At 37.1% G+C, this 15503-nt stretch overlaps 1 protein-coding gene across 1 annotated transcript in view; it reads right to left on the bottom strand.

Annotated features, from left to right (window-relative positions):
* Window positions 1-1510: 1510 nt before the first annotated feature.
* LOC140140859 (cilia- and flagella-associated protein 47-like) overlaps window positions 1511-15503 on the bottom strand; it is an 85747-nt gene continuing 71754 nt past the window's right edge. The window contains exons 37-50 of the mRNA XM_072162604.1: window positions 14502-14707; window positions 13938-14081; window positions 12139-12257; window positions 11403-11609; window positions 10685-10795; window positions 9551-9820; window positions 8176-8395; window positions 7191-7452; window positions 6464-6722; window positions 5373-5641; window positions 3917-4091; window positions 3176-3337; window positions 2201-2369; window positions 1511-1744 (exon numbers count right to left, since the gene is read on the bottom strand). Coding sequence (XP_072018705.1) covers window positions 1538-1744; window positions 2201-2369; window positions 3176-3337; window positions 3917-4091; window positions 5373-5641; window positions 6464-6722; window positions 7191-7452; window positions 8176-8395; window positions 9551-9820; window positions 10685-10795; window positions 11403-11609; window positions 12139-12257; window positions 13938-14081; window positions 14502-14707 — 2780 coding nt within the window. The 3' untranslated portion in view covers window positions 1511-1537. The remainder of the gene's footprint in view (window positions 1745-2200; window positions 2370-3175; window positions 3338-3916; window positions 4092-5372; window positions 5642-6463; window positions 6723-7190; window positions 7453-8175; window positions 8396-9550; window positions 9821-10684; window positions 10796-11402; window positions 11610-12138; window positions 12258-13937; window positions 14082-14501; window positions 14708-15503) is intronic.

Raw genomic sequence — 15503 nt, forward strand, 5'->3', positions numbered from 1 at the left:
CCCTAGACAATTTTGGCACAGGAATTTTGAATATTGCGTGTTGAGGGACGAGTGATTTTATTTGGTTTTTTTTATGGTCAATATGAGTTATAATAAAACCATGTGATTGGTGCTTGATAATTATTTTTCTAATATATAAGGCATAATGTTGTCATTGCCAGAGACTTTCTTTAATGCCAAATATGCTGCTCACCTTCTTCCTGCAATGTCTATAATTTTGGTCTTAATTTCACTTAATAATAGGTTTTTTCCTAGGAAGTTCTAAGTTATTACAATAAATACAAAAATTTGTCTTTATACAAATTATTTATTACACTGCCAGAGTATCTTAAATATATTGCATCCAAATTGAATACAAAATACTATTTTGTCTTATTTTGTACCTTCTAACTTTTATTATTGTATTTACAACAATTTGCACAGCGAGGACGGAATAATTTACAAGGACGGAAAAAATACTTATAATTCTACAATGTATACGAGGCACTTAAATATTTTAACCGAAAACAGTATAATTTACAAGGACGTAAAAATACTTATAATTCTACAATGTATACGAGGCACTTAAATATTTCAAGAAAAAATAATCTCAGATCTCTAAATTTAACACCAAATCCCTGCAATTCCAGAAATGTGTGTGCTCATACAGATGCTCACACCTTTTCACATATCAAATTCTACAAATTAATATCCTAAATTTTACAAAATTTCTGCAAAAAATTGTTTGCAGTTTAGTTACATATATAGATACTTTGAAATGAACTATTCCAATAGAAATCCATACACCCCTATGGAAGATATGACCTTAATCACCTACACAGGGAATGTAGATTTAAAGTGGAGTCACCCATTCAGACAATCCCCACACAGGGGTGTATGGATTTCAACAGAATAGCCCAATATGTCCACGAGACTATACAAATGACATTTAATATATTCAGTTAGAAATTTAGAAGATTTCAATATGCTTGTTTGCATTTTATACAAATATATAACAGTTCATTTGTGAAAAACTACAAACTTGTTATGCCAGATATTGCAAATGATGTACACAATCAGTCATCTAGTTTTTGAAGACATAGTATTTAATTATTTACATGGATGGAATGTTATAATAATTTTAGTAAAAGATGGAAATATATTAAGTCACTTTTGTGTGTTATTTTATCCAAAACATCAACAAGCTATTGAAATTCCTTGAAAACACTCTTTAGTTGCATGACACATCAATTATCAAAGCTTCTTCAGTTTTCTGACATATCTATTTGCAAGAATAAATAACTTCTTAATTATACCAGTTTTGGTAATCTTCATTTTGTCAAAATTTCAATATTTATTTTAATCTTCATGTTGCCTATCTATCACAATAAGCAATTTTTATTACAATTTACATCTCCCTATACAAAATTTTACTTAAAAAATAGTTATGCACAGAAGCACAGATGCATGGTGAGTTTCTTATTTTAATAACTTATTTCCCCAACTTCAAATCTTATCATTTCAACTGAATAGGTAACAATACTGCCTTCAAATCTCATCATTTTAAGATGATAGGTGCCCCTTTAACCGGTGATGACACTGCCGTTGTGGTGAGTTTCAAGTTATCCAGGATAAAGTTGCGTGGTTTGCTGTGCTTGATAGGATTAGGATGGGGCCCTGCGATTGGTCGTGATGAGGCCCCTGAGGGTGGTGTGTATTCTGGCGTAATACCAACTATGTTGTACGTCCATTGCATCTCCGCAGTCTGTAAGGAAACAATCAGGTCATTTTTTAATTAATCATTTAATTAGTGGTTACTTAAATTTATATATTTAATAAGAAAGATTTCTCTGTGGGAATTCATAACAAAGCAATAGTTTAAAATTATCTGTCACAGAATCTGATCCAATAAGACTGCAGTGGCATAGCCAGGGGAGCAAAGGGGGCAGATTCTACCCCTATGAGAAGTCTTGCCCCTTCATATATTTGTGGTATAAAATTCACAAACTGTTTCCCCCTTAAAATTATAATTTGTACCCCGCAAATCCGATATATCCAAAAACGAGCCTATAAATCATGTCTGTGGCTATATATTTTTAAAACAATCGACCGACCCTGACTTTGGAGCTTTAAGAGTAATACACATTTTGGTTAGCCTCATGTAAGACTTTTAAACCTAGTTTACTCTCCTTTTAATCCTAGCTAAGATAAGCCTACTAACCTGTACAACCAGTTTAGCCTGGTAACCTTTGCCATATATCTTTGGCATAAAACCAACAGTAATCATGGATCCCTTGGTTCCAACCGGCATGAGTTCACCAGTTTGTGGACTGACAGTGAATTCAGGATCACTGCCTGCTACAAAGTAAGCATTGAAGGACACTGGATGTCTGTACGGAAAAAAAAGAGGGTAACATTTAAATTAATGGCAACATAGAGAACTGAATTGACAATATTGGTACAATCTCTCTGATCTTTAAAAGTGGAAATTTAAAATTATGAAGTCAATTAAAAGACACAGCTGCCCTTTTCTTAAATTGTCTTGTACTGAGTGAATGGTTTGGTAAAGTTACATAAGCAAAAACTTGTCTTTTTCTTTTGATCATACACGTCAGTAGCATGATCTGATTTACTCAGACCAAAGTTGGAAATTTTAAAACTGAGTTATTACCATTTCTAAATTGCTCAGTTTCTACAATTTATGATGTTGAAATCCCACATCGCTAGCATACTTAGTTACAAAATTACAAAACTGTTTATGTTAATTTTCTTATAATATTTATGCTCCCTATTTTACCTATTTCTCAATTCCATTATTGTCAACTTTGGTCTGATTTATTCAAAATTAAGTCACATACTGTATATCCTTGTATAGTCGCTCCTTCTATTAAATGTTCCCACCATTTTTTCAACCAAGATGTTTAAAAAATGCTGATATTTCCATGCTATCTTGTGTAGTAAGCTAATAGCATCGGTAGTTATCGAAAGTCTGATCGTAAACCCGGAAGTGAACTTGAAGTCATAGTTCGTCATTTCAGCATGAGTTTTAAGCTTACCTAATGATTTTAATGGGAATTGATGTTCTAAAAATGCCCCCTTTTGGAAATGCAATGCCCCCGAAGTGGGGGACTATATGTCCTGGAACAGGGAGAAGTATCATCTCTCATAATTACATACTCTCTGACAATACACTTACCTTGCTTGGCTTGTCAGTCGGAAACCAACACATGACTCTTTGTTAAGACCCACTGAGTCTATGGTGATGGTGTCGTCTACTACAGGTTCAGAGGAGACAAAGCGTAGCGGGAAACGCCATACACCACCAGTAGCAGCTGTCACACATAACTCCACATCATGCCTGTGAGAGAAAAAATAAGATGGGCTGAGTTAAGCAAATGCAGGAACATAACCAGAACTGATTTTAGATGATTAGGCCAAGAAATAAAAATGTTTAGTTGACCTCTACTCTGGGATAGCTAGCAACTGGCAGGATAAAAACTGCTACACACATAACACATATTTTTACATTCTTTTGCGTAAATGCGATGACACACAACACTCTATTATATAACACAAAGGAATGCAACACTGGCGTTATTTGTTAGACATGAACGATCAAACTATTAGCCCTCGTTAACATAAAAGAATTCACAGCATACAAATCACAGGGACTTCAGAAGAATGTTTGCACTCGAATAAAGCTGACATACATGAGTTGAGAAATAGTATGAAATTTATAAAGGCAATCCCAAAACTTGAAAATTATAAGGGGTGCCATTTCCACCTCGAGCCCATGATTTTTCTTGGGATTGGTAAAACATCCAAAACATTTGTTTTTTTTATATTATTGGCTCAAGAACCGTAAGACCTATGGAAATACAAATGCAATTATTGACTCATTTCCTATAAGATGAACATTAACATTTGCAAAACTTACTTCATGACTTTGAATGGTGAGTAGATGACATTGAACACCAATGTGACTATCCCTGATAGGTTATCCCTCTGTTTACGCACAAGCTGTAATGATACGGTGTGTTCTAGTTGCATCTTGGCTGCCTCATCATTGTTGTATACCAACTCATGTGTGAATTCTCTGGCCAGGCTGTTACCTGTAATTGCAAAATTGGGATATTGATTTTCTCTTCAGGATATGTGTCACAAATTATTTTCTTCATAGATTATACACACAAAATGGGGGCCCTGTTATATCTGGAGTTACTCTGGAATATTGGAATGTCCCCATTTAATTTGTGGTTGAACTCCTATTTGCTAAAGTAATAATCTCCTAATTGTTAGAGTCATTTACCATGCGTTGAGTGGATACTATAAGAGTGTGAACGCAAAAGCAATAAACAATGACACTGATTGGTTGATCAAAAATAATGAAAAGTCATTACATCCTCAGATCTTACACGTTTTGCCATTTTATAGCACCAACAATTTGTTTACTGATTTTAATCTATATAAAAATGAAGTTTAAATTTCACTTTCTTTTTGATTTACAAGTATAATGGTAACAGTTGCAAACAGGGTTCATTGACCTACTTAAAACCACAACTCATGTCAGACATTATGAAACTGCTTTTGAAACTTTCCCAAATGTTAATAAGGTTTTAATATAATGTATTCAAATTTAGCATTTGTCAAGTGCAAAACTAATTAAAAATAAAAAAATTATTTAAAATAATTTTACCCTTCCCACCAAAAACGATTGATACCAGTCAAAATATGTGCATGCAATTGGAAATAAATTATGCTAAATAGCTTAACAAATATCCTTTTGCTGATCACAATAAAGAGATTACAGAACCAAAGTGTACCAACTCAGAATTGTCAAGTGCATAACACTATGGTAAATCCTCCCAACTTGGGTTGTCATCCATGGAGACCAAAATAATGTACCACTGGCATTTATCAGTATACCTGATGACAAGCAATAATTTGCATCTACATGATTGACTGTTAAATAGGTTTGCAAGGTTAGCACTTGCACTAGCTTCAAGAGAAGTCTGACGGTATTTTGCTCTGATTGACGCAAGTGCCCTGATAATGAGCTACATATGCGGAGCTTTGTGCCAATCTGCGCCGACCAACAATTTGACGGTTTGTTGTTATGATTGTCAGATGAATGAATCAGCAAATCAGAACCCCACTTCCATGTTTACGCCGTGCATGCTCTCAAAATGTAAACAAGTGCCGTTCTTTTCTGCCAGAGACTGTAATGCAGGTTAACGGCACAACGCATTACTTGCAGAACACAAACAAGCACGTTTATCAGGCGCATGGCAAAACAATCCATAGGTACACTATATTTCCCTCCATGAGCGACACATATACATGGAGGAGTCGGTACTCTTTGGTCTAATCTCTATGGATTACACAAAACTCACCTTCACCAACTACAACCCCATCAGCTGTCTGTGCTCTCTGGTGATCTTTGGGTGTGATAGCCCTGGTTCTCACTGTCCTATATCCACTGGCAGAGCTAGGCACGGCACCAGTCAGCGATACCTCTATCCTCTCTTCAATACGACTGCGTGCCTGGCAGCTGATTACAGCACCGCTTTCTACAACCGGCTTGGATTCAGGAATACCGTGGATTGGATACAACCAGCGAATGTCTCTCAAGCCGCCTGATATATCCCTTCTGTCTGCATCCCTGTTGGTGAGTAAAGAAGGAAGATTTTGTTTGTAATTACGTAGAAGGCTTATTTAATGTGCAGGGTTCAAATTTTTAAAAATAATTTGCATAGCTTCAGCTTTACCTTGCTTGCCTTCCCACATCCAGGTATTGGACTAATTCTAGTTGAAATCCATACACAACCTATGGAAGACATGATCTTAATCTTTCACACACAGAGGGTGAATTTCAAATGGGGTTACCTGAATAGGTGACTCCATTTGAAATCTACACTCCCTGTGTAGGAGATTAAGGTCATGTCTTCCAAAGGGTGTGTATGAATTTGAACTAGGAGATGTTACGGTCTACTTTCCCTCAGGGAAAATGTTTTGCAAATTCCTTCATAAGTGGATTGGTTTATGGAATGATTTGGACCACCATGATCAGCGACTCTCCGTAAAGTGTGTAGCCTTGTGGGTATGGCAATGTACTATGATAATATGATTTATTGTTTTAAATCTTTTCTTTAGTCTCTGTTTGCTCTCATAAATTAATTGAGCTAACTTGAAACTCCCTCGGGCAAGGAACTAACTACTTATTGTCTCGGTTATCCGTACAAACATTTGGGGAGCTGATCCTGGTTGCAATGGTTTATTGTGGTATGTATAGGGTGTGTGTTTTCTTAGCTGCAAATCCCGCTTTGTTGCTAAATGGCTAACATGGTGTCTCACGTGACACAGTTGTCAGTGAATTCCTGTAAAGTGTGCAGAGGCTTGTGGGTTTATATCTGTGTATAGCGCACTATAAATCACTACACTTTAATAAAAATATATATATACTTTCAAAACCTAAAATTCTTACCTCCTAGCATTAGGATGATCCGGATCTCTAGCAGCCTGATACTCCCAATTCAACCCATCCTCTTTCCTCACACACACCACACAGAGCGCTTCATGAAGGTTCATGTTGTCAGGGGCAAAGGTCAGTGGGATGTCAAGGGTCGTCTTGGGTGCCAATGGAATGTTGGTGGTGTGCTTCAGGAGCAGACAGAATGCTGAGTCAGTGTTGATCTTGTTGCGTTCAAGTTTGTCTTGTGATTGTTGTAAAAATTCTGTGTTATCTGTTGGAAGGAAGGGAAGGTAAATTTATCAATTTTTTCCTTAATGATGTTCACTTACAGTGCAGTCTATAATCTAAAACCAAAAAAGGTATCTGGACACTGCATTTAAAATGCTGCATCAAAAGCAATGGCATGATTGATGTAAAAAATCATGCAACACATTCATCGCGTGCACTGTCACCAGTGTGCAATTGATTGTAGGGTTTTGTTTACCACATGCGACAGTGTTCTTAACTAATTTCCTAATATTTTTGATCAACTGCTACAAAGGTTTCTACCTAAAAAGGTTTTTTTCATTCTAAATATTTCACATATTTGACCGTCGATTTCTTTTTATTCCTAATTTTTCTAATTATTGTATTCTCTAGAAAATTCTGATTGCTCAGACTTTTGATGGTTTAGAAACTAAAAATATCTGGATAAATCCAGCTAAATCTGCATATGATGAAGGTATTGCGACAGACCTACCTGATAACACAACATCAACAAGAACAGTCTCATTCAGCGGGTTCCTAAATGGTATTATGAGTGATGTATTAGAGCCCATAGTAGCGCTGACACTGACAGGATCAAGAGCCTTGGGTGTGAGACCAGTTCCTGATGCCATGAAGATCCAATCCCCTAGCTGCTCGCAGAAGAAAGTTATCTTGGAAGTGTGGTCTCCTTGTCCTAGTGATGAGGGCATGAATTGCAGGGGTACTTCCAGTGTGGAATGAGCTGCTAAAATTAGCTGTAATAAGATGAGGGGGATAACATTCAGAAACTCATTAATATTTATGATGTGTAAGAACTAATATGTTGGCAATGGAACAGTGCGCAAAATACACTGATGCGCACCACTTTGAACAACGCATATTTACGTGTACCTGTTCATATGTTATCACCCCATCAAGTTAGAAGTTCATCAGTTACTCTATATAAGCTGCAAAGTTGTTTAACAAAATTTCAGGCGATGTATGCAAATAAACTCATTAATATTCATAAATGTGCAAATATCTTGACACATAATTTGACACATTAAGTAAACTACAGTGTATAAGGTCACCATACTCTATCATCCTACCAAGTTGGATGGATTGTGCGTTATACATGAATTTATCGGTCGAGCTACAGTTTTCAAATATTGTGCTAGATGGAAGTCGAGCGCAATATTATTGTGACAGTGGTGAAGGGCCAAAATCAGGGCCGTCCATTGTTTTTTAGAAAATAAAACACATTGATAATTGGGATTTGAATTAAATAGTGTGTAAAGTAAAATGCATGGTCCTCGCATAGTATGTGCACAACGTCAAGCATGTGCACCAGACCGTGTGCAAAATAATACATGCTGCAGTTAGTAGTACAGTTTATTTGTAAAATGGATTTGGCATGTTTATATTACCAAAGCATAAAAGGTTTGCACAAAATCTTGCCATTTCTCTAGATATTTTCATTTTGAGAATCATGAACTTACTCTGTGATCTCTCTCCACCTCCAAAGTAAAATTACTTGGATTACTGCAGCTTGGTACCAGTTCCAGTGTCTCCTCTGTAGGGTTGGTGAGTGTGATGAACTGTCTACTCCATTTGCCTAGCTCACATTGGACATGAGGGAGGACAGTGGGTGATGGGGTCTCTGCCATTAGTCTCAGGAAGTACCAGAATTCACCTACTACTGGGTTCTGAAAGATGAGTCTGGAGAGGGGGAGAAAAGGATTGCGTTTAATTAACTTTTGTATGTGTTTTGAGGGGATAAATATATACCAGAAGTGTGTTGTGTGTATATTGTTATGAATTCGGCAGATGGCCGAATCTGGATTCGGCTTTTGGTAAATTCATGTTACGCATACATTACTTTTGAATTAGAGAACAAGGGATCAATGCTTTACATAATAGAGGGCAGCATATCAGTTTTTTAATGGAGAATTGGAGATAGCCGCGTAATAAGTAATCAAAAGAGGGCAGCATACAGGGTTAGCTAACGGTGCATCCCAGTATGGTCGACGATGATATCGTTCAAAAATTGATGTGCTGCCCTATATTATGTAAAGCATTGACCCCTTGTTCTCTAATTAAAAATAATGCATGCGTAACATGAATTTACCAAAAGCCGAATCCAGATTCGACCGTCTGCCAAATTCATAACGATATGTACGGGTGTACATGTTTATAAAAAAGCATGTCTTGTTCAACGTTCCATGATAGAGTCCCTGTTTGCCAATGAACACCCGGTTGGGTGTGGGTGTGTACCTGTAACAGGAGGGGGTGTGCATGTGCACAAAATTGTAATATATCGTTGACATAGTAAATTTCCATATCTCCATTCAGACTGGCAAAAAATAGCATTTGAACTTATAATACACAATTGTGCATAACAGGTTAATTTTTCATTCCGCTGAAGAAGGCTGTAGTAGCAACAGCTGAAAATTACGGATGTAAATATTTTTGTCTTGAGATCAAGAGTTTAAATCTTTCTATATATGGATTACCAATACAGATGAACTTTCATGCTAAGGTTAGTTTGTAACCTGTGTCTGCACATGCCACATTCCAACCATAACTATTACTATGTGGTGGTGTACTGTGTCATGCACAGTGACCAGTCAATCATGACTACTAGACATGAGCCATAGCCATATGGTTGGGGGTTCAAGTCCCTGCAAAGGTAAGTATGCCCAGATTTTTCTCTTGTGTATCTGCATTGGCATATTATGTTAACAGTGCATAATGTTAGAAATGTTCTTGTTTGCAAAGCCTGATTCTTTCTTCAGGGTAACTTAAGTACAACCTGTCTACACTTGTGTATGGGTGATGAAATAAATTCCAGTTCATCTCTAGCTTTCAACTTACTTTCCCTCTGATTGTCCCACCACAGCAGGAGCAAACGTCAATTGGTATATCTTCTTCTGTCCTGGTGTCAACATCACTTGATGGGCACCACGCAGACCACTGCCTTCAATCTTCACATCAAAGGTTAGCACCTCATCTGTAGGGTTCATTATGTCAACCTCCATGACGGCAGCTGATTGTGCGGCACATGTGATGTCGATGATTTTTGTTGGTGCTGAGGGTGTGCATTTCACTTCTATTGAGTACCAGACTCTGTAACCAGGTTGTTCACTGTACAAGGAATGAGTGTATGATATGATGGGCAGGGACAGGCGATTTTTGTGAACTTTTTTCCGCGCAATTCCGCATAATTGGCTATTTTTTTTCCTATGGGCAGGTATACATGATTTGCACTGAAAAAAGAGTTCCGCGCAATTCCGCGCAATTTGCTATTTTTTTCCGCGCAAATCGCCTGTCCCTGATGATGGGTATTAAAGATATACAAATAGATTGTATCTGTATGATTTGAAATCAGAATCAAAGATTTACCTCCCTCCCAATGGGTTATTCAAGTTGAAATCCATACACCCTCTACGGAAGCCATGACCTTAATCTTCTCAGCATGGGGGTGTAGGTTATAAATGGAGCCACCCTTCCATATGAAGGTGTATGGATTTCAACTAGAATAGACCAAATAGCATCAAATTATGGATATAATGCAGTGTTCAAGTACTTCTCCCCCCTCTCTATCGCATGGAATGTGGGAAAATGATGGACTTGTAATTTTGGGACTGATTACATTTAAGTTCATGAGTCCTGGGGATCCCTGTAGGCATTATGAGTCTTACTCTCCTGTTATTTCAACCATCTCAATACTTTGGGTTGCAAGGTTCGGAGATCATACAATACAAAACGGTGGACTCCTGGAGTGCAACAACTGGTTAATCCCAATGTAATCTCAGTTTAGAATCTACACCATAGCCCCACAATCATGGAATGGGTGAAGATGTACTAGAATAGTGAAACTTAATATCTCTTTCACAAAAGTGTAATTATATAATAGTATCTTTAACACAAACAAATTAAATGAGATGCAATTTGCTTCAAAATAGGTCAAATAGAATGAATACAAAATAATAAATGAATTACAATTACCTGTGAACAATGGCTGAGCTACTTGTAGATGATTTAGCACTCCCACCTCTGTTAACACTACCACTGTTAGGTCTGCTGCATATGCTACTATCAGCATCACTCTCATCATCCCTACATAAAAGTCAACAAATTATGGGTGTTAGTTTGTCAAAGAATAAGTAGCAAAGGAAATAAAAATTAAACTGACTTTTACTTCTTAAAGCGTGCATATTTTGTTATTGCTAAACTTAGACCCCCCTTACACAAGAGCCTGAAGTCGACTTTAGTTGAATTTGACTCGACTTTGTTTGTGTGTTAACAGGGTCACCGCATTCTGAACTTGACTTCTAATGACGACCCGGAACAATTTTTGTCGAATTCAAACTCAACTTTTGCAGTGTAAACAAACACCCAATAGAAGTCGACTGCAAAATGGTTATTTAAGGCATGAGCAAGTGATGGCATAAAAGTAAAATTCACAATTTGACTTTTGTATATGCATGTAAACACACTCAGACAACAAATAATTTATACTAATCCTTATACTAATACAAAAGTACTTCATAATCTTACATTACATACAGGTATCATAAAACTGTTTTGGGATGTATTCAAAGTTTCAAAGTTCTCAACTGTTTGAGATTAAGATTGAAAAAAAAGATATTCATGTATTTAGTATATCACAAGTTCTGATTTGCTCAACTTTGGTCAGCCTACAAATACTCAAATCTTCTCTTACTTGAGATTGCTAGTCCCGCCAGCAATGAATGACAGAATCCCACGAAACACTCCCCGTTTCCATGGCGCCAGTGTAAAGGTGTACTCATCTTCCTTCCCCGGTAACACTGTGACAACGGGAGGACCTGTCATGATGGACAGGTCAGAAACGGCACGGTAGACTAGCTTCTTGGAGGTGATGTTAGGTACCCGAATCACTCGCTTAACCCTGAAAATAAATTATGGTATCATGTTAGTTAATTACTCTTTTGATGTCACCAGATCATTAACACTGCACTGTGGGGGATTCCTTCGTTTGGTAAAATCTACATAATTATTTTCACAGTGATGCAAGTTTTTAGGCTTTTTTTGTAGTCCAGGTTTACATAATTTCTTTTATTTTCAGCCTGTTTTAGGGCCATTCTGGTCACTTTCATGCTGTTCTTCAGGCTTTTTGTCTTGTGAAGTTGACTTTCATTCCTGCGGGACCACTGAATTTAAGAACAGTGTTCCATGGCAGTACCGGATTTTTTCCCCGTAGGTCACACACTGGAAAACGTTATGTGTGACCGCTGAATAAATGACCAACATTAAATAAGCACAGAGGGTTTTTCCTTTGTGTAAAACTGCACAGAATTATCCCAGCACAGAAATCTTCTATTGAAGGACTACATAGCTTTATTCTGTAAGTTGCTGAATCCCTCAATAGAGTCTTTACACTAGTTTAACTCATAAAATATCTCACACCAAGTACTTACGATTTTCTAGCTTGACATTCCACAACGATATGATCTATAGCCAATGGTTTCTGTCCTTCTCCCTTCAGCTTGAAGAAATGTTCTGTCCCATCATCTGTATTCACTAGTACTAGCTTGCCCTGAATGCAAACAAAAAAATTTGTTTCTCTTATATCTGGATTTCAAACTTTCCACTCTGCTTTCAGCTAAATGTAACATGAAAACACACCCAAAATTCCAACTTGATTGACTGGAATCAAAGGCCTATTCAGCGATTTGCTCATTCAAAAAATTGTGAAAATCATCTAAATACCTAATGGCAACTTTAATGACTTACCCTTTTTTTAAAGCAATTTACACACAATTGTAATGTGTTTACACTTTTGCTGATCACTGAATGGGCCTTTACACTACAAGCACTGTCATCTTCCACAGAACAAATTATAACTGGTGGGTATTTTCCAAGAAAAATAATATACTTTTTGCCAAAACTTAATTTAGCATGGCAATATTTTATACAGAAAGAGAATATTGCTAACATGGCGATTGAAAGGGAAGCGAAATGACGGGATGAAAGGAGAATGGGTGCAGGAAAGGAGAAAGAGAGGGAAAGAAGGAAGGTAGAGCAGGGTGGAACAGTAGGAAAAAGAAGCTAACAAAAAAGTATTTGTGACTGCTACTGCTAAATATGAAATTGACACAATCAAATGAAATGAGTCTAACATGGCTTTGAGTTAATATATCAACTCTCTGAGCTAAATATAATAAAGCAACAGGTATAATAAATAACAAGTATTATACAGCGCAATAGACTAGACAGTTAATAAGTCTTACCCCATAGTCATGTACAAAACGTGTTCTCCCACCCTCACGAGCAGGCTTGTTAGTAAATACATGTTTTAGTAAAGAGTATTAGATGAAGTTAAGACACATAAGAAAGGTATGATCATATATAACTGTGACTAATTTAGCTAATCCTATAGTGATGATATAAATGTGTTAGCAAAAATGTTAGTATAAGATGAAGATGATAACTCAATAAACCTTGCAGTGGATGCTGTTCTTCCATTTCCACTAAGGGATCAAATGAAACTTGACCGCTGGCGGTTCTGTCCAGTTGGAGCCGGTTTCTATTGTTCTAAACAATGAAACATGGTTCAACCACCGGTAACCAGCGGTCAACTGCTGGTCAAATTTTGATTTGATCCCTAACTATATATTATTTCCCCTTATCTTTATACAAGGCAGGATGTCAGTCTATGATAAAAGTCAGAGATTAAAAAACTAGTTTGCATCTGACATCACTTGTCAATCAAACTAAGATATGGTTTGTTTACGATTTGCTGTGATGATTGATATTTTCAATATGAAAAATATATCCAAGTGGAAAAAAGTGTGCCCTATGGTTAGAGTTTTCATCTTCAAACATACATACCATCTCAAACCGATGCCTAGGAAAAATGCATTTTGCTTTGGGAGTACCAACATAGTTTACCATTTTCTGTGATTACTTTTTACCGAAAAAGACACAAGATGAATACCTGCCGTTCTACAGATTACTAACCAATCATGGGCCATACAGAGTTTGATTGACAGTATGGATCTTTATCTCCGACTTTAATTATAGCATGCGGAAATGAGCATGTAAGATCTCAACAGAATCTTGATATAATTTACCCAATGAGTCTTAAAACTACTACCAGACACTGACATTAAAGGAAGTGAGAGAGTAACTACTTAGCCGTTAAGTTTTTGTTTTAGTCGCAGAAGATTTAGTAAAAGCTGTAAATAAATATGACACAAAGTTGTGTGATACTTACAGAAATGAGTGATTCAAGTGAGGGCCTAAACATGAGAGGATAATATGTAGTCTGCATGGCCTTAGCCAGGATAAAAGGTGGTCCAAAGAATCCTACTCCATCAATCTTAGCCTCCAGTGGCCAATCAACACTGGTTTGGTTGATCTGAAAACAAGACAAATAAATAGTTATCAGCAGATGTCAGCTCAAATGTCAAGGAGCAATTATACTCTGGTGCATGAGTGTATGAAGGTACAAAGAAGTTTGAGCCCAGGGTGGGAGGGGATTGGGGGGGTAATCATCATTTTTGGTTGGAATGCTCCCCTGGAATTTGGAGATGGTGGATCTTTGGGAGCTTTCTGGTTGAAAATCGCCTGGAAAAAAAACCCCAGAAATATTGAGGAATGAGCAGTTTAGGGGTCTTTTAGAGCTTAATTTGTTCAAAATCGGGGGCCTTTAATAGCTTCATGGTCCAAAAACAGGGGTCTTTCCAGGGCAGCATACCCATATGGTCATTTGTGTTAAGTGACATCAGAGTTCGAGCCCCCGCAGTGTCATAATTTTGTTCTCATGGAAAAATCTTACCACTGGTACTTCCTGCGACACAGACTGGTGTACCGGAGCAGTGAATTCAATCTGTGCTGCAGTGCCTTCTGGATTCACTGTACATTCAATCAAGTAGACACGGATGTGATTGGGTGAACGTAGCACCACACGGCATGGGTAGTGTCCTGGGTTCTTGGGGGTGAACTTGATAGGTAGACTGGTGTGACCTTCATCTAAAACCACACCTGGAGCAAACAAACAAACAAAATTTGAATATTTATGTAAATTAGACAAAATGAGCCAAGTTAGTGATGTGACGATAAAAGAGGGGAACATTAACCCTTCATGATATGCATAGAGGAGGGGGTGTCCGTGTGTTGCATATGAAGCGCACAATCATTTACCTCTGTATCATTTTATCATGCAGCGGTAAACTTTATTTGAAAACATGTGCTTGTTTGTATTTTGCAAGTTGTGCATTGTGCCAATAAGGTCAAAAAAATGTGTTTGCTTGTCCTCCACCAACTGACCCTAATCTGGAAAATCTTGTTTTACTGTACAAATGAATACCGACCCTAATTTTGGAAAATCCAGAAAAAGTTTTTTTTCCAACATTTCTGACATCCTCAAAAGTTTGTTTACAGTTTATACACACTTCTAAATTGTTTTAAAAAACATGAATGAAGTGGTAAACAGTAGAAAAATATCCCAATTCACAACTATTTGGGCTATTTATTAAGCTATTTAAAGGCATACAGTCATGTTTTGTCTATAACCTTTAAATTTTTTTTAAAAAACAAACAAATCCTGGCCGACCGACCCAATTCTGAAAAAGTTGTGGAGGACAAGCAAACAATCTTTTTTGGCCTAAGGTGCACTAAGCGCTACATGTGCAGACGTTTGTAATGTGCAAGCTCAAAAGGCGCACATTATTGTTCAATTTCGGGCTCTTACCGATAAATTTCGGAAGTACACTATTTTGGTCTCCATGCATGACAAACCAATATGGCAGATTTACCACAGCACAATCCACATGCGCAA

Source organism: Amphiura filiformis, chromosome 19, assembly GCF_039555335.1.
Source record: "Amphiura filiformis chromosome 19, Afil_fr2py, whole genome shotgun sequence".
NCBI lineage: Eukaryota > Metazoa > Echinodermata > Ophiuroidea > Amphilepidida > Amphiuridae > Amphiura > Amphiura filiformis.